The following is a 19,678-nucleotide window of genomic DNA, read 5'->3' on the forward strand; positions in this document are numbered from 1 at the left end:
AAGAAGCATCTGGTGGGTTTGAACCGCCAACCTTGTGATTAGCAGTCGAGTGCTGATCCTGCAGCACCATACCAGGACTCCTTAGGCTTGTCGTCTAGCACAAACTGTTAGCACCACCCATGACCTGCAATGTATATGGGAGGTGAAGGGAAGAAATTCCAGAGCCAGAAATGTGGACCAAGCCAGATATAATTGCTAGGAAAGGGTACCTCCAGGATCCACAACAAGGCCTCAGGACCACAGCTGGTGCTGGATGAACACTTCACCATGCATGTCTAATATCAGCACTTGCCAGCCCGTGACAGCATGGCTGATGGTCCCACCAGAACAGTGTTAAGCTCTACATTTCAAAGTCCCACATCTCTAATGTCTCCCACCAAAGACTGGTTTACATAAAATTCTCCACCAAAGGAATCCTGCTCCTGCCCAAGGATGATGTTTGCCTCTGATCCCACAGTGTATCCCTTCTTCAGGCTCTTCCTTATCCTGGGTTTCCCATCTACCCAATACTCAACAATTCCTGAGGTAGACTCCCAGTTTGTATAAATGTGTTCCTGAAAGGCATTGATTGCAGGAAACCTGAATAATTCTTTAGCTCCATGATCATGACAAACTATGGACAGCATTGCGGAGAATGAGTATTCTGGAACACTTAATTGTGCTCATGAGAGACCTGTGCATAGACCAAGAGGCAGTTGTTTGAACAGAACAAAGGAACACAGAATGGTTTTTAATTAACAAAGGTATATCTTAGGGTTATATTCTTTCACCATATTTATTCAATCTGTTGCTGAGCAAATAATCTAAGAGGATAGATTATATGGAAAAAAATGTGTCATTAGGAAGACTTATTAACAACTTGTGATATGCAGATAATACAGCCTTGTTTGCTGAAAGCAAAGAGGACTTAAAATACTTACTGATGAAGATCAAAGACCACAGCTTTCAGTATGGGCTGCATCTCAATGTAAAGAAAACAAAATTTCTCACCACGGGATCAATAAATAACATCCATATAAATGGAGAAAAGATTGAAGTTGTCAAAGATATCATTTTACTTAGATCAATCATCAACACTCATGGAAGCAGCAGTGAAGAAATCAAATGATGGAATGTATTAAGTAAATCTGCTGCACAGACTTCTTTAAAGTGTTTAAGAGGACTAAGGCACGCCTGACCCACATATGAGGTATGTGCGTGAAAGTTGGACATATGTGTGTGAAGGTTGGACAATGAGTGACCCTCATCTGTGTGTGAAAGTTGGACAATGAGTGAGAAGACTATAGAATAATTGAATTATTTGAGTTCTGGTGTTGGAGGAGAATATTAAAAGTACCATAGATCACTAAAAGAACAAACAATCTGTGTTGGAAGAAGTACAGCCAGAATGTTCATTAGAAGCCAAGGTGGTTAGACTTTGTCTCCCATACTTTGGACATATTATCAGAAGGGAATAGTCCCTGGAGAAGGACATCATTTTTGATAAAGTAGAAAAAGAGGTCAGCGAAAAAGAGGAATACCCCCAATGAGATGGATGGGTGCAGTGGCAGCAGCAATGGGCTCAAGCATAGCAATGACTGTGAGGTTGGCACAGGACCAGGCAGTGTTTTGTTCTGTTGTGCACAGGGCCACTATGAGTCAGTACAGATTCAATGGTACCTAACAAGAAAAACCACTCACTGTAAAAAATGAATTCTTTACTGTCAGACCAAACAAAATATGAGGCTCCTGTTAGTTTGTCTCAGAGTGGCATAAGAGAAAATGCTATAGCCACAGTGCTGATGTGGAGGCACACAGTAAAGGCTTTTTGTGAATTTTTCAACTGTGCTTTCAGGGACACATAGGAATTATCAAACTCTTTGGGAAACATAGATAAAAGGGGTACTGATGAGAAATTTCTCAGATCAAAAAGATCTATTCCCTCACTTACATATAGAGTTAGAAATTAAGATATTGACTCATCCTCTCTTCAGGTACACTCACACATGCACAAACACCCATACTAAATGGTCCTCTGGCTTCACTTTGTACAATCTTAGCTCCCACAACCATCCCCTCATATCAAATCTCAGGGATAACCTGGGTTAGCCCCTACCTGTCTGGTCAGAAGCATTATAGAAATTGATCAAGACCAGAAAATGCAACCAGAGCTTCTCCATGGTAGCTCCCTTTTAGGATCTGGGCTTACCTCCTTAAGAAGATGACTCTGGGTAAAAGTACAGGTACTAGGTCCCTTACCCCATCCTGCCTGGATTAACTAGGCAGTTAACTTTAGCAGCTAACTAGTCTTTCTCCCTCTAAATATATGACCACAAAGCTCAAGTTGTCTGTCTTTTTTACCTGGCAGTCTTACTACAGTACCCTACTGAATTTGTTCTCCAAAATGACTATATTCTTCCTTCTCTTCTCTCCTCAAACCCTCAAATCCACATTCATCTTTGTTCTCAACACATGAAATCACCTCTTCATTGGGAAATTAGAAGCAGTCAGAAAATGACTTACCAAATCTCTTGTGACAGAGGTTTCTGGCAGTTCCCCAATATCCCTTTTCCACTTTTCATACAGTAAGAACAGCATTTTTTAAGTGAACAGATAACCACTCAGCCAAGCACTACATTTCCCAGGCTGAGACAAGGAGTGACAATGTGATATGATCAGGAATGCTATTGTTGTTAGGTTGTTAAGTACTGTTGGGGCGATTCCAACTTCTAGTTACCCTGTATAGCGCTTTTGTGGAGCAGCTGGTGGGTTTGAACCATCAACCTTGCGGTCAGCAGTCCAGTGCTTATCCTACAGCATCACATGAGGACTCCATGATCAGAATTAATAGCGATAACTTCCGGGTTGTGTCCATTAAAGAGAAAAAATGCCAAGCCCACTGTCGTTGAGTGGATTCTGAAACCCTATATAGGGCTTCTGAGACTGTATATCTTTACAAAGCAGATAGCCTCATCTTTCTGCTGCAAAGTGGTTGGTGAACTTGAACTGCCACACTTTAAGCCCAAAGCTTCACCCATAGTGCGCTCAGGGCTCCTTTTTGAAAGAGAAAACTTGTGTTTTCCCTGCTACTTCTCTCATTTCTTTTGGCAAGCATTCAATCACAATAGCAGGAGCTGAAACAGCCACCTTTAAACCATGATATACAAGCTACATGTTGATACTGGCAGAGTAAAAAAGATCAATGGTGCCTGGATGATTGATTATGAAGCTGCCGGATCAGCCTACAGCACCTGCTGACCTGAACATTCACTTTAAGGAGGAACAGTCTTCTCTCTTGCTTGTTGTTGTTGTTGTTAAGTGCCATCGAGTAGGTTCCAACTCATAGTCACCCAGTATAGGGTTTCCAAGGAGCAGCTGGAGGGTTTGAACTGCTGACCTTGCGGTGCTTATCCTGTGGGCTAATGCACTGAACTGCAAAGTCAGTTTGAATCACAAGGTCAGCAGTCAAGCTTACCAGTAGTTCCTCAGAGACCCTATGCAGGGTTGCTATGGGTCAGAACCAATTCAACGGCACTTAACAACAACAACATACATATCTAAGGTCAACCCTTGTACTTCTGCAATGGATTCCAGACTCTTTCAATTGGTTCAGGGATTTTGCTACCACCACAGGTATCCTTTCTCTTTTCTGCATCATTAATGTCTTCATCTCTACCAGATCATTCCCTTAAACAAATATGCTATAATATGTTCAATATATTAAAGGAAAGAAAGAAGAAGCCCAAGCTTCCTCATCCCATCCAGCAACTTTCTGCTTTTCCTGGTCTTTACTGCAAAACTCCTGGAAAAAGTACGTATTCCCTCAACTTCCATATTTATTCATTTATGCAAATCAGATTTTAAACAACACCATCCCATCAGACCAACGTAAGTAAAACCTCTCTCTTCACAAATTTAATAATTGATTTTCAGTCCTTACCTTACTGAACTTCTTAGCAACAGCTGACACCTCAAAACTTACTCTCTTTTTTTATTATGAACTGAGTAAAGGCTTACAGATAAGATCATCAGTTTTACATTTAATAAATCATATACTTAGTTTCATCTCAATGACTACAATCTCTTTCATGAAAAAACAGTTGTCTCGCTTCAGCCCTGTGGTGGTTGTTGTTGTTGTTAAGTGCCTTCAAGTCGATTGCGACCCTGTGTAGGGTTTCCGAGGAGCTGCTGGTGAGCTTGAATCACCAACCTTGCAGTTCAAATGACTTTGCAGTCTGATGCATTAGCCCACAGTGCCACACCAGGACTCCCTGTGATTATCCATGTACAAATATCCTCTTTCAAATGCCTATGTATTTGTATGAGATATATAAATATATATGTGTGTGTGTGTGTGTGTGTATAGTTGTTAAGTGCCATCAAGTTGGTTCTGATTCATTGCGACCCTGTATAGGTTTTTCGAGGAGAGGCTGGTAAACTTAAACTGCTAACCTTACAGTCCAGCGTATTAACCCGCAGTGTCACACCAGGATATAGATATATAAATATCCCACTCTTCCTCCCATGTGCATTCAGCCTATGTCTCTGACCATATCATAACTTCCTCTTAAATGTTTTCACATAGTTGAAAAAGTAAAATAATTGTGACATCCTAAGCTTGAAACAATGGTTCTCTGTCCCACTTCTTTCCACCCTTAAGCCAAGCTGAGAGAAGACACAACCTCAGAACACTGAATCCATCTCACCTGACACCAGCTCCACATCAGACTTCCTAAAGTCTTTTAGTCACTGAATCCTCTGCTTACTTATTTTTACACATTTCAGTTGGTTTTATTACATTTACATTTGAATGACTTTTAACTAATAAAAATACCTTCATTAATAAAGCCCTGAATCCGAGGAATTGTGTGTCTAGACTGGTCATTAATGGCCCTGAACTTATGCACACATTGTCATTCTCACTACAGGGGTCCCCTGCCGCCCCTCTCTCACCACTAGATAAGCATGAGTTTAAGCAGAACCAGGGGAAAAAATGAAGCTTTCTGCTCCTGTAAATATTTACATCCTTGGAAACCCTATAAGGGGTCGCTATGAGTCGGGACCAACTCCACAGCACACAACCACCACCAAGCTGAGCCACAAAACCAGAAATGAAACCGTCAAGACAATAATTTGAGTAATGGCCACCAGCAAGTTTCATTTTCTGCCATTTCATGCACAAACTCCAAAAAGCTTGCTTAACCTCTATATACAAAATAGTTCATTTTATGAATCAATGTCTTTCTAGTCCTGAAATTGTATTTGTTTGCAAGACAAAATTCTGAGATATCCTTACTCTACAGGTTTCACCAATTCATTCGTTTTATTCCTCCACTCTCTAACCTAATTGATTTATTTGTGTAGTTTCTTCTGGGTATTTCCACTTTCCTAATCACTATTAGAATGGCTGTTCTGCTGTACCAGCAAAATAGTTACAGTTGTACCTATAAAGTAGTATCATATGTTGGTATTGCCACTACTTATACAAAGTATGTAATAAAATAATCTCTAGAAAATTGGGGCCTAAGGTTTGTCACATGTTAAGTAGGTGAGAGGCTTTGCAGATTTTCTGAACAAGGAAGTAATAGAGCTCCATTTTAGAATATTTCACTAGCTATTGTTGTTGTTGTTATTGTTAAGTGCCATCGAGTGGATTCCAATCCAAAGTGACTCTGTATAGGGTTTCCAAGGAGCAGCTGGTGAGCTTGAACCACTGACCTTGCAGTTCAAACGACTATTGGAGTGAAAGACATCATTAATAAGGAGACCACTTAGTGGGTCTTTCTTCACTAATTCAACCAAGACAAACTTTATGAGCATTTTACTAGTGATAAGACATGAAGCTAGTTAACTAGACAAGTTACGTTAAGGCAGAAAGAGTGGGACTGCTAAGAAGCAGATTTATGAAACATGTCAGTAAACTGATTGATTAAACAGGAGCTATGCAGAGCAGTGGTCAGCATCATCCAGCTAGCTGTCTTAATTCAAACACTGTGTGAATGAGGTTTGATCATTGAACACGGATCAATTGGTTTCACGTACTTGATAGCCAACCATTGCAACACTAAACAGTCATGCTAAGAAAGATGAGTCCAAAGTCAAGAAAAACTGTGTGCACAGATTGATGCTTATTCAGCAGCAACACCTCTGTTGCGAAAAAAAAGATAAAGTCCTGACCCTATTATTTACAGGCAGTAGCATTAGCTAGTTGAAAGACAGCCTATTCAGAGCTTGGTACAGAATTGATACTAAATAGGCATTTGGGATGAATAGATGAAGGAATGGCTGAAGGAATGAAAGAAGAAATGGCAGAAAAAGCAGAGACGTTAAATTTAATCAATGGTGGACTGAACACAAGAACCAATATCTTCTTCCTATCTCAGTTCCTAAAAATGACAGATAACATGTTTTGAAAGAATAAATCAATACAGTGTCAGAAAAACAGAAAGTGTTCTATAAACAGAAAGAAGCTTGAGGGATCTCTAAAAGACAGAGAACAGATAAGTCAGATGAATCAAAGAAACCATAGCCCAAATCATGTGCATGGGAGCGTACTAGAAAAATATATAGTGTTTCCATGGGTGTTCCAAAATAATGGACAGTGGGATCAGGCAGTAGGAAACATTGCTACCATTCCCTGTCCTCGCTGCCAAGCAGCAAGCAGCAGAGATCTTTGTTTTCAGTCTATAGAAGAGAATCTTTTGGCCTGAGAGTTAAGGCACTGCCCTATAAGACTGGTGGCACTTTGAAGAAACCTTCAGTTTCCACACCCAGAAGATAAATTATTGGTACACCCCCATGAGGCATGCTGCTCATTCTTCATAATCCCTTAGAAAGGGCTAAAGAAAATAGTAATGACGTTGACAGACAGGCTCAAAGAATCAACACCATGAAAATAGGGTACCACACCCACTGAGCAGAGGAGCATCCATCATGTTGTTAGTCACTGTCAAGGTGGTTTCAACCCCTGGTGATAACAGAACAAAACGCTGCTCAGTCCTGTGTCATCATCATCATCATTGGTATGCTTGATTCTGTCGTTGCCGCCACTGCGTAATTTGTGTGCCTTCCAGTCTAGGAAATGAGTCTTCCAGCTATCAGATACTATTCTTTTGTGCTCCATTGGAGCTCTTGTTATTGTTGCTATTAAGTGCCATTGAGTCGATTCCAACTCAGAGTGACCCTGTATAGGGTTTCCAAGGAATGGTTGGTGAATTTGAACCACCGGCCTTGTGGTTCAAACCGACCTTTCAGTCTAGTGCATTATCCCACGGCAGGAGCTCTAGTAGCACAGTGGATTCTGAGCTCATTTGCAAACTGCAAGACCAACAGTTCAAATCTACCAGCTGCTTCATGTGAGAAAGATGAGGTTTTCTGCTCCCGTAAAGAATTAAAGCTGCCAACGCCCTATACTATGAGTTGCTATGAGTAGGAACGGACTACATGGCACATAACCACCACCACCAGGGGTTTCTTTTGGTTTGGTTTGGGTTACTTTCCAGACATAAATTGCCAGGCCTTCCTTCCAAGTCTATCTTAGTCTGGAAATTCTACTGAAACCTGTCCATGGGTGATTCTGCTAGTATGTGAAATACAGGGAGCAAAGCTTCCAGCATCATAGCAACATGCAAGCCAACACAGTTTGACACCCATCTTAGGAAGCATAATGTTAGGAAAAGGAGACGTTTTGTTGGGAAATAGAATTAATATACTCAAAGCATAATACAAACCAAAGAAGCAGCTTGGGAATCAATGCTATGATAGTCAAAACAGAACTTTCAGGGGAAGAAAACTTTGAAGTTGGAGACAATAAAGTAATCAAAGGAATAATAGGAAAACTTTCAAGTGGATGACAAAAGTGGTCAGATTGAAAGAGGCACTAAATAGCCAGCAGAGTGTATTAAAAATAAAAAAGATACATGCTTATACAATGAGCATGATCTAGGATAAGGAGAAAAAAAATGCAAAATATCCAAGTAGTGTGTAAATGTACCCTACAAAGGAAATAAGAACTGGATGTTAGAAACCCGTCGAGAAAAAAGGGTCCCTGTTTTACATAAACTTTTTCAAAAATTGAAATAAAAGAGAGACAGCTGCCTGATTTTAACAATCTAGTAACAAGAATAGGGCAAGAAAAGAAAATGAGGGGTCAATCTCACTATGACAATACGTGTAAGAATTCTACATAAAACATTATGTAGAAATGAAATCAAGCTATACCTACTATAAAAGTTTTTAAGCATCACATCTAAGTAGAGTTATTGAGCAAAGAAGGGCAAATGGTCAGGCAATCCTCACATGCTCGAGCAGTATTTAATGGCGAACACTCACAGTAGCTGGTGTGGAAGGCCGCCCCATAAGTTACTACATTACAGAGAACTAGCAGGGGAAAACATCAGGCTCTGGAATAGGGACTCTTATCCTTGGGATGTGAGGCTGCATGATAAGGAAGTACTGGGCTCTCCCTAGGCATAATCAGCACATTCTTGATGCAATGGTAATCTGGCATGACAGCCTTCATAGTCAGAGCAGGCATCAGTGTTCCCCTTGAATGCTTGAGAGCTGAAGTCCACATCTGACAGTTGCAATTGAACAACTGGTCAAGCATGGGAAGGATTAGGTACATAAATATTCATGGCAAGATTCACATCAGCCATGTCCTAACATGAGCAAGGGGTAGGAGCCTGTCTTACCATTGAAAAGGATGAATTGTCTGAGTGGTTTCTCTGGGAACTGACAGTAGGCCATCATCTTCCAACCCCATTGCTGTCAAGTGAATTCTGACTCATGGCAACCCCCATATGTGTAGAGTAGAACTACTCCCTAGGTTTTCAAGGTTGTGAGCTTTCAGAAGCAGATCACCAGACCTTTCTTCCAAGGTATCTCTGGGTGAATTTGAACCTCCAATTTTTCCATTAGTTGGCAAGCATTTAACCCTTGTGCATAAGACAAAATATCTTGCATAAGATAAAATAAGTTAAATTCAGTTTTTAAGGATTTTCCTCAGAAGTACAGGGATGGTTTGAAATTAACAAAGCCTATTAACATAATTTGTGGTGGTGCAGGATAATCACTGGACTGTTAAATGCAAGGTCAGCAGTTCAAACCCACCAGCTGCTCCTGAGAAACTCTATACAGAGTTGATAGGTGTTAGAACCGACTCGAACACACTTAACAACAACATCAATATAATTTATATCACATTGCCAAGCATCGATAGCAATGTCATAAGATCATTCCAAAAGATCCAAAAACATTTATAAAACTCAACATTCAGCTATCCTTAGCAAATTAAGAGTAAAAAGAGTAGCTACTAAAATCCTACAGTAAATATCATACTTAAAAATGACATGTTAGCACATACAGCCAACTGATCTTTGACAAAGGGCCAATGTACATTAAGTGGGGAAGACATAGTCTCTTCAACAGATGGTGCTGGCAGAACTGGAAATCAATATGCAAAAGATTGAAACAAGAACTTTATCTCACTCCATACACAAAAATCAACTCAGCATGGATTAAAGACCTAAATGTGAATCCCAGAATTATAAAGGTCATCAATGAAAAAATAGGGACCAATTCAAGGGCTCTAATGCAGGGCACACACAGACTACCAAACATTGCAAAAATTATACAAACAAAAGAAGACAAAACAAATGATTGGGACATTATAAAAATTAGAAACTTACGTGAATCAAAGGATTTCACCAAAAGAGTAAAAAGGAAGCCTACAGAATGGGAAAAATTATTTTGCAATGGCATATCACACCAGGGACTAATTCCTAAAATTATAGGAAATGACACCTCTACAAGAAAAAGACAACCCAATTAAAAAATGGGCACAGGTCATGAAAAGACACTTCACCAAGGAAGAGATTTGGGCAGCCAACAAACATATGAAGAAATGTTCATGATAATTAGCCATTGTTGTTATGTGCCATGGAGTTGGTTCCAACTCATAGCGACCCTATACAGGGTTTCTGAGGCTGTAAATCTTTATGGGAGCAGAAAACCTCAACTTTCTCCTATGGCATAGCTAGTAGTTTCGACCTGCTGACTGTGAGGATAGCAGCCCAATTTGTAACTGTGCTACATTAGTCATTAGAGAGATGCAAATCAAAATAATAATGAGATATCATCTCACACCAGCAATAACAGCGAAGTTCAAAAATGCAAAGGACAATAAATGCTGGTGAGAATGTGGAGAGACTGGGACCCTCCTACATTGCTGGTGGGAATGAAAAATGGTCCAACCACTCTGGAAAACAGTATGGCACTTCCTCAGATAGTTGGAAGTAGAACTACCTTACGATCTAGTAATTTCTATACTTGGTATAGATCCACAAGAAATACGAGCCATAACATGAGTAGTATGCACACCAGTGTTCATAGCAGCACTATTCACAACAGCAAAAAGATGGAGACAGCCTAAGTGCTGACCAATGGAAGAATGCATAAACAAATTTTGGTACATACCCACAATGGAATACTATGCTACCTTGAAGAATAACAAGGAAGCTGCAAACCACCACATAACATGGATGAACCTGAAGACATTATTCTGAGTGAAACTGGTGTTGTTGTTGTCAGGTGCCATCGAGTCGGAATCGACTCATAGCAACCCTATGCACAGCAAAACAAAACAATATCCGATCCTGGGCCAACCTCACTACTGCTGCCACACTTGAGTCCATCAATGATGCCACCTGACCAATCCATCTCGTTAGGGGTCTTCCTCTTTTTCTCTGACCCTCCACCTTACCCAGCATGACATCCTTCTCCAGCGACTGTTTCCTCTGGACAATATGTCCAAAGTATGATAGACGAAGCTTAGCCATCCTGGCCTCCAAGGAGCACTCTGGCTGCACTTCATCCAAAACAGATCTATTGAGTGAAATTAGTCCGTCACAAAAGGACAAATATTGCATTAGACCATTATTGTAAATGCTTAAGAAAAGATATCCATACAAACAGGGGGGTGGAATTCTTTGTTGGCTACTGGTAGGGGCAGGGTGAGGGCTCTTGGGGGAGGTGGAGGGAGGTGATGGTAGAACAGAGGGTAGGGGGCAGACATAATAATTCAGGTATTGGAGAAGGACAATACACAGAAGTAGGAAGGGGTGGAAGAACAGAGTAGACAGGGGAACACTGAGACAGGTTTGCATGAGCTAAATGGGACAGAGGTAAATAATGATGCATGCTCAACCTTGGAACAACAGGGTTCTGATACAGGGATTAAGGCATAGTCTGAAGAGGGAAAATAATACTAAAATGCTTGACTGTCTTATGAATATTGGTTTCCCTTGTCTACTATTGTAAAATAGACACTTGAGTGATATAGAAAGGAATGTCAGGAAACGCGATTACAGAAAGTTTGTAAGCCCATCTTCAGCCTGTAACTGATTGGAATACCTAAAAGGGATTCTAGAACTTGCCCAGTGAATAGGCTTCTTACAGAGCCTTTGCAGTGTATAGGTCCTTGCGTGGAATCCTGAGCCCCATCCAGAACTTTCTGAGGTGGGACATTCCCACTGGAAAGGACAAGCAGACCATCCTGGAACAACTAGAGCAACAGAAGATACATCTTCAAAGATCAGCAGGAAAAAAACAAAAGTGGCAATATGATTGGCTACTACAAGAATAAGCAAGCTGTTTGCCAGGAAGCCATCAAGGTAAACAATCAAGCTCCTTTAGGACAAACTCCCCTCTAAGACTGAAACTCAAAAGGCACACATGAGCAGGAATGTAAGCTTGCTGGTGACCACATTGGTCTACAGGTGAGTGGAAGACGAGGAAAGGCAGCAATGAAGAAATGGGCTGAATTCAACCACGTTCCATAGACTCCTGTTGACCTGGAGATGAGAGAAAGAAGAGGAAGGTCTGGTTGGTCCAACGTGTGGTAAGACCTGGGGACACCTGAGCCCATGGACAAGGACATAGCCATGGATTACTAGAGCTGAGAGTGAAGCACAGCTGATATGAAGATGGACAAGAATACCCAAACTTCCAGATAGTAGCCATTTGATCTAGCCTTAATGGCTTGATAATCAGAACTCAACTAGAGGAAGATTACCAAAAAAAAATTTTTTTTTTTTTTTTGGATAAAGGAAATGAGGGTAAATTGCTACAATTTGATGAACTTGACCTATACTCATGGAGGTAGTTACTCTAAATACCAATAGAGAGGGAAGGAGTTTTCACCTCAAGTACACAGGGTAGATAGGCACAGGCAACTTAGACATTGGCTACCTAAAATGAGGGGCAATAAAGGCATTAAGTGACTGGCTTACAAGTTTTCAAGAGGAGTTTAGTTTAAGAGTGTGGTGGGGAAGAGTCCCCACTGAAGTGTTCATCTTGTCTAGATGGGTCTGGTGAAAATGAATAGGGATATGATTCTTATGATTCAATAGTGAGTAATTGTTATCATGACTAACTGCGATGGTCATAGTTGTAAAGGTAGAAGCTTTGTAACAAAAACTGGGGAGTAGTTAATCTTACAGTCCAGAAACAGAGGATTCTAGAACCATCAAGGGAGAAGAGCACAAGTGGAATGTGGGACCCTATCCAGACAGGTAGTGACAACAGAGATGGAAGCAGAGATGGGGACATGTAGAGAGGGAGCAGCTGAGGACTCTAGATTCACGGAAAGAGAGGGATTGAGAACTGGCAGCTAGGAGGCAGACTTGCCGAATGTGTCCTTTGGTGGTGTAAATTATTATATATGCTTGAGTATTTAAAAAAAAAAAAAAAGAGCTAAATTGAATAGCGCAAAATACTATTAACTGATGACACATAGAAGGAATTATAATCATTGTAATAAAACAAAGTATATGATTTGTTGAATGTAAAACTGATGGTCTGCCCTGTTATCTTTCACTCAATTCTCAATAAAAACTTTGAAAAAAAAATGGGTGTTTGATTTTGTCTAATACCTTTTTTTCATCAATTCTTACGATCAGGTGGTTCTTTTCTTTTTTCATTTATATGCTGAATTATGTTGATTGCTTTTCTAATACTGTATCCCTGGAATGAATCCCACTTGGTCGTGATGGATTTTTTTTTTACATGTTGTTGAATTATATTGGCTATTTTTTGTTGAGAATTTTTACATCTATGTTCATGAAGGATATTGCTCTATAATTTTCTTTTTTGGCGATGTCCTTGCCTCGGTTTGATATGAGGGTTGCTATGCTCACTTCATAAAATGTATTCAGAAGAGGTAGGAAAATATACAAGAAGAGGTAATTTTGTAGAAGGATGATGAAGACAGGTGAAGACACAGGGAGGTATACAAGGGCTAAAGATGGTAGAGGTAAATAGTGATACGTATATACAAGCTTGTAAGAACAATATTCTGCAGGTAGATACATGGATACATGCTGAATGAGTATGGGAGCAAGACGAGTGGAATATATATATGTGTGTGTGTGTGTGTATATATATATGAATACTTTTATATATCCCACAGATATACAAGATTGTGAAAGAGGATATTGGTACATGAATATTTACCTTTCCTGCAAACACAACTGTGAATATAGCGGAGCATATAGTGGCCAAAATAATGAAAACATCTTAGATATTATCAAACATCTTAAGACAATGAGTAACTCAGCCTGGGGGCTCAGGACCATAGTCTCAGGGAACACCATGGTCAATTGGCACATCATTCACAAAGAAAATGTTCTACATCCTACTAGAGTATATTAAAAACTTATGAGCCGCTGTCTAGGTGCAGCTATTGGTCTCTCCAAGTGCAAAAGAAAGAAAAGTGATGAGAATTATAGAGGCTTGGAATCAATTAGTTCAATGGACTAATGGAACATGTGAACATCAGTCTCCACTACACTAAGACCAGAACAACTAGATGGTGCCAAGCTACCCCTAAAAACTGCTCTGAAAGGGATCACATTAAAAAGTCCCAGATAGAGTGGCATACTGTGTGGAACAAAATCTAAATCATTTTTTTTAAATGGGTTTAATGGTCAGAAAAAGACTGGAGGAAACTGAGACTGTGGCTCTTGAGCACCATTTAGGTCTGGCGAAAAAGTCACCCTCATGGACCAACTTTCAGGCATATAGGTAGAACAACAACACTAGTAAGGTATGGTCACTAGGAATGATGGAATGGTCAGTCATTCAAAATCAAAGGGGCAACCTGTACCTAAAGATGAAGGTGAGAAGGGAAGTACAGGTGGGTTGAATGGAAATAGGATCCACAGGGAAGAAGCAGGATGACTGTTGTTTCATGGAGGGGATTGCAATCATTGAGCTGAAACAAAGCGTATTATCTGTTGAATGTAAAACTGGTTATTTTGTCTGTAAACCTTCACTCAATTCACAATAAAAAGTATAAAAATATATATTAAAAGATATAAAGGTGAATAAATGAAGAGCTAAACCATATCCCCCCACGGAGTCCTGGTGTGGCACTGTGGGTTAATGCTACAGACTGCAAAGCCGTTTGAACTACAAGGTTGGCAGTTCAAACTCACCAGCTACTCCTCAGAAATCTTATACAGGGTCTCTATGGGTTGTTGGAATCAACTCAACAGCACTTAACAACAACAACAACAACAAACCATATCCACTGGAGGAACTAGTATCATAATAAGTTAATGTCCTCCCAGATTAATTGATACCAGTTGCCATTGGGAGTCCAGGTGTGAGTCTATAGGGTAAGCTCTGGACTGCTATCCAAAAGGTCTGTGGCTCAAACCTACCAGTCACGCCTTAGAAACCCTATACACTGTTGGAACCAATTTGCACATAACAAGAACAACAGTTGCCATTGAGTCAATTCCAATTCATGGCAACTCCACATGTATTACATGTAGAACTGTGCTCTACAGGGTTTGCAGTGACTGATTTTTCAGAAGTAGGTCCTCTGGGCTTTCTTCTGAGGAGTCTCTGGGTAGACTCGAACCTCCAAACTTTCAATTAATAGCTGAGTGCATAGGCCATTTGCATCATTCATAGACCATTAAATACGTTCATTCTCCATGAACCAGTAATTCTACAGCTAGGAATAGATCTTGGGAAAAGTCCCTCAGAGATATGTACAAGGAAATTATTTGTAGCACTGCATGCAATTAGGTGGGGGGGCAAAAAGTAGAAAGAATCCAAATGTCCAGCAATCGGAAAATGTATATTCATATATAGTATATTTCAGCTAAAAGAAATGAGATAGATATGCATACTTCCTGCTTTGCTATAAATACAAGTATCTGGATGCAAACTAGGTTATGCATAATTGGTAGAGAAAAGAATGATGTCAGTTTAACAGGGAAGTTGTATTCATTCAGATGCTATCTTCCCCAGAAGGTTAATGTCATGAAGCAAAAAAGACCATGATTTCTCACAATTAAAGAAAAATCCTGAGTATCAAATGAAGATCTTAATGAAAATGCTAAAAATTAAGCCAAAGTGCCTTTAGTGCAAGTAGTAGCTGGTTTAATGACTTCAAGAACTGAAGATTCTATAGCATCAAACTACAAATTGTGATATTGCAAATGCTAATGAAGAAATTGCCAAGACATTTTGCCCTGCGTTAACAAATTTTGTTGTTGCTGATGACTAAAGCTACGCTCAGGATCAGATTTTAAATTCTGATGAAACTTATCTCTACTGGAAGTGATTGACCTCAATGATGTACATCTCAAAGGAGGTCACATGAGCCCTAGCTAAAGGGTGCAAAGGTGCAGACTAATTGTAAGGCTGGGTGAAGTGTCCAAGGAGGCTTCCCTATGCTAATAATTTCATTAGGATTGCTATTGTTTATGTTCCTATTCTGGTGGTGTATTAGTGCATAGTTTTTGAGTGGTCTACTCCTAATTATTTTAGGTCTAATTATCTATGGGTCTAATTATCCCATATGCCCTGTTATTTTTAGTGCACAATTATGCAGAACATGAGGGTTTTCAGGAATGCATATATCACATTAAAGAAAAAAAAAAAAAACACAAAAACTTGTATTTCAAAAAGAATAAATCTCCAAAACAATGTGGAATTTTAAAAAGGCAAGTTATAAAAATCTACTTAAATGGTATCTCATCTCAGCTTTTAAAATTCAAAACAACATTATATATGTACATAAATATCTATGTATCTTTTGTGTACATAAAAGTATTTTTAAATGGATAATTAATCAGAAAACTCATAACTCCTGTCTAATGAGAAAAACATCTAACAAACCCAAATTGAGGAAGTTTCTACTAAATACCTAGTTAGTATTCTTTAAAACTATCAAGGTCATGAAAAAAAGAAAGAAAGAAAAAACTGAGAAACTGTCACAGACGAGAGGAGACTAAGGAGATGTGACAACTAAATGTAATGTGATATCCTGGGTTGAACCCTTTAACAGAAAAAAGGACAGGCACTAAGTGTAAAACCTGAAAAAAATTGAATAAAGATTGAAGTTTAGTTCATAGTAATGTACCTCTCTACCACCCATCTGTCAGTTAATCACACTGTGGTGGTTTGCATGTTGCTATGTCTCCAGTAGCACTGGAGGCACTCACTCATCTCTGCCAAGAAATTTGGAAGACAACTATCTGGTCAACTGATTGGAAGAGATCTGTATTTGTGCCCATTCCAAAAAAGACGTGACCCAACGGAATGTGGAAATCATTGGACAATCTCTTTGATATCCATGCAAGTGAAGTTTTACTAAAGGTAATACAGAAATGGCTGCAAACATACATTGACAGAGAACTTCCATAGGTTCAAGCTGGATTCAGAAGAAGACATGGAACAAGATATATCATTGCTGATGTCCGATGGATCTTGGCTGAAAGCAGAGAATATCAGAAAGATGTTTACCTGTGCTTTATTGACTACGCAAAGGCATTTTAATTGTGTAGATCATGACAAGCTATGGACAACATCGCAAAGTATGAGTATTCCTGAACACTTAATTGTGCTCATGAGGAATCTGTACATGGACCAAGAGGCAGTTGTTCGAACAGAACATGGGAACACTGAATGGTTTTAAATTAAGAAAGGTGTGCCACAGGGTTGTATTCTTTCACCATACTTATTCAACCTATGTGCTGAGCAAATAATCCAGGGTTTTTTTTCCCAGCAAAGAAACTGGGTTATATGAAGAAAAACATGGCATCAGGATTGGAGGAAGACTCATTAACAACCTGCAATATGCAGATGATACAACCTTGCTTCCTGAAAGTGAAGAGGACTTAAAATATTTACTGATGAAGATCAAAGAGCACAGCCTTCAGTATGGATTGCATCTCAATGTGAAGAAAACAAAAATCCTCACCACTGGACCAATAAAAACATGCTTATCAACAGAGAAAAGATTGAAGTTTGTCAAGGACTTCATCCTTCTTGGATCAACTATCAACACTCATGAAAGCAGCCGTCAAGAAATCAAAGGACGTATTGCATTAGGCAAATATGCCGCACAAGACCTTTTTAAAGTATTGAAGAACAAAGATGTCAGATTGAGGACTAAGGTGCGCCTGACCCAAGCCATGGTATTTTCAGTAACTTCATACGCATGTGAAAGCTGGACAGTGAATAAGGAAGACCATAGAAGAATTGATGCATTTGAGTTATGGTGTTGGAGACTATTGAAAGTGCCATGGGCTGCTAAAAGAACCAACAGATCTGTGTTGGAAGAAGTGCAACCAGAGTGCTCCTTGTTGGGCAGGATGGCCAAACTTCATCTCTCATACTTCAGACATACTGTTAGGAGAGACCAGTTGCTGAAGAAAGACATCATGTTTGGTAAAGTAGAGGGTCAGAGAAAAAGAGCAAGACCCCCAGCGAGATGGATTGGCCAAGTGGCAGCATCAATGGGCTCAAGTGTGGCAACAGTAATGAGGTTGGCCCGGGACCGGGCAGTGTTTTGTTCTGTTTTACATAAGATTGCTGTGAGTCGGTACCAACTCGATGGCACTTAACAACAACATGTCTCCAGTATTTCAAATGCCTGCAGTCAACCATGGTAGACAGATTTCAGTGGAGTTTCCAGATTAAGGCTAGAAAGAAAGACCTTTCAATCTACTTCCAAAACATAATTACTGAAAACTAAATGAATCACAACAGAATATTATCTGATGCAGGGCTGAAAGATAAGCCCTCTGGGGTATACAATAGCCCCAACAATGAACACAAAAGTACCAATAATCATTAAGATGGTGCAAGACCAGGTTATATTTTAGAGTCCTGGTATGACGCTGTGTGTTAATGCACTGGACTGCAATCACAAGGTCAGCAGTTCAAGCTCACCAGTCGCTCCATGGAGACCCTATATAGGGTCTCTGTGGGTGGGAAGTGACTCAATGGCACTAAACAACAATAGAAGGTCACCATGAGTCTACTCCAACTCAACAGCACTATGACATTTCTAGGTTAGCTATGACAATTGTACCATGGAAATATAAGATATCAAAATTAGAGGAAGTTGGATGAAGAACATACAGGAGCTCTATTATTTTTGAAACTTATCTGTAAGTCTAAAATAAAGTTCACTTTTTAAAAATATTCTACTCATACACACACACACATATGCATATATATATACACATATAAGAAGGAAACAATTTTGTCTGCTTTCCTATGGAGCAGGAGATAAATCTTTCTTAAATTATCTCTTATTTAAATATATATGATGAATTTTTCCAAGTTTTGATTGGATCACTTTCAAATAAAAATGTATATATACTTTTAAAAAACAAGAGAATTTTTAAGTTAAAGATCACCACTGGTGGTGGTGGTGGTGTGCCGTGGAGTCAGTTCCGACTCATAGTGACCCTGTTCAAAGTTTCAGAGGCTGTAAATCCATGGGAGCAGAAAGGCTCATCTTTCTCCCACAGAGCAACTGGTAGACTCAAACTACAGACCTTTCGGCTAGCAGCCCAGATGACCAAAAACTAGAACTCTCTAAAACACAACCGTTGTTGTTGTTGTTAAGTGCCATCGAGTCAGTTCCAACCCATAGCGACCCTGTATAGGGTTTCCCAGGAGCAGCTGGTGAGCTTGAACCACCGATTTGCAGTTCAAACAGCTTTGCAGTCTGATGCATTAGCCCACAGCACCACACCATACAACCATTAGAACACTCTAAATACACATAACTTCCAAACAATCCAAGGTGGAATCAGAGAAGTGCTGAGGTTTGTGGAGGCTTATAGGTTATGCTGCCCTCATTTCCATCTTTGTTGTGAAACATTTAAAGAGTCAGCCTGATGGTGAAGGTCCAGTTATTGACTTTAAAACTGAAACGCTAGGTTGGTGAACATAGCTTAATACTGATCCCTAGATACAGACTGTGTCCTAGTGGTGCAGTAGTTAAACACTCGGTTACTAACCAATAGATCTATGTTTTGAACCCACCAGCCACTCCAAGGAAGAAAGATGTGTCAACCTGCTTCCATAAAGATTTATGGCCTAGGAAACCCTACGTGGCAGTTCTCTGCTCTACAGAGTCATTATGAGTTGGAATTGACTTGATGGCTCACAAAAACAATAAAATATAGGCAATTTTCCTCACCCAGCCCCAGGTGATGCTGGACAACAATAAATTCCCACACACAGGTGTGAAAGCAGACAAAAACACATACTATCCACAGGCAGAAAGATCCCCAAAACACACATAGCCATGCACCCACAGAAGACAAAATACAGGGACTGAGATACATATGCTCAGTTCCTTAATCCAAGTCATCAGTAGAAT

At 39.8% G+C, this 19,678-nt stretch overlaps 1 protein-coding gene across 1 annotated transcript in view; it reads right to left on the bottom strand.

Annotated features, from left to right (window-relative positions):
- CRP (C-reactive protein, pentraxin-related) overlaps positions 1 to 1,870 on the bottom strand; it is a 26,780-nt gene extending 24,910 nt beyond the window's left edge. Inside the window, exon 1 of the mRNA XM_006861755.1 lies at positions 1,775 to 1,870. Within this exon, the coding sequence (XP_006861817.1) occupies positions 1,775 to 1,870 (96 nt within the window). The remainder of the gene's footprint in view (positions 1 to 1,774) is intronic.
- Positions 1,871 to 19,678: the final 17,808 nt, after the last annotated feature.

Source organism: Chrysochloris asiatica, unplaced genomic scaffold (assembly GCF_000296735.1).
Source record: "Chrysochloris asiatica unplaced genomic scaffold, ChrAsi1.0 scaffold00042, whole genome shotgun sequence".
Lineage (NCBI taxonomy): Eukaryota > Metazoa > Chordata > Mammalia > Afrosoricida > Chrysochloridae > Chrysochloris > Chrysochloris asiatica.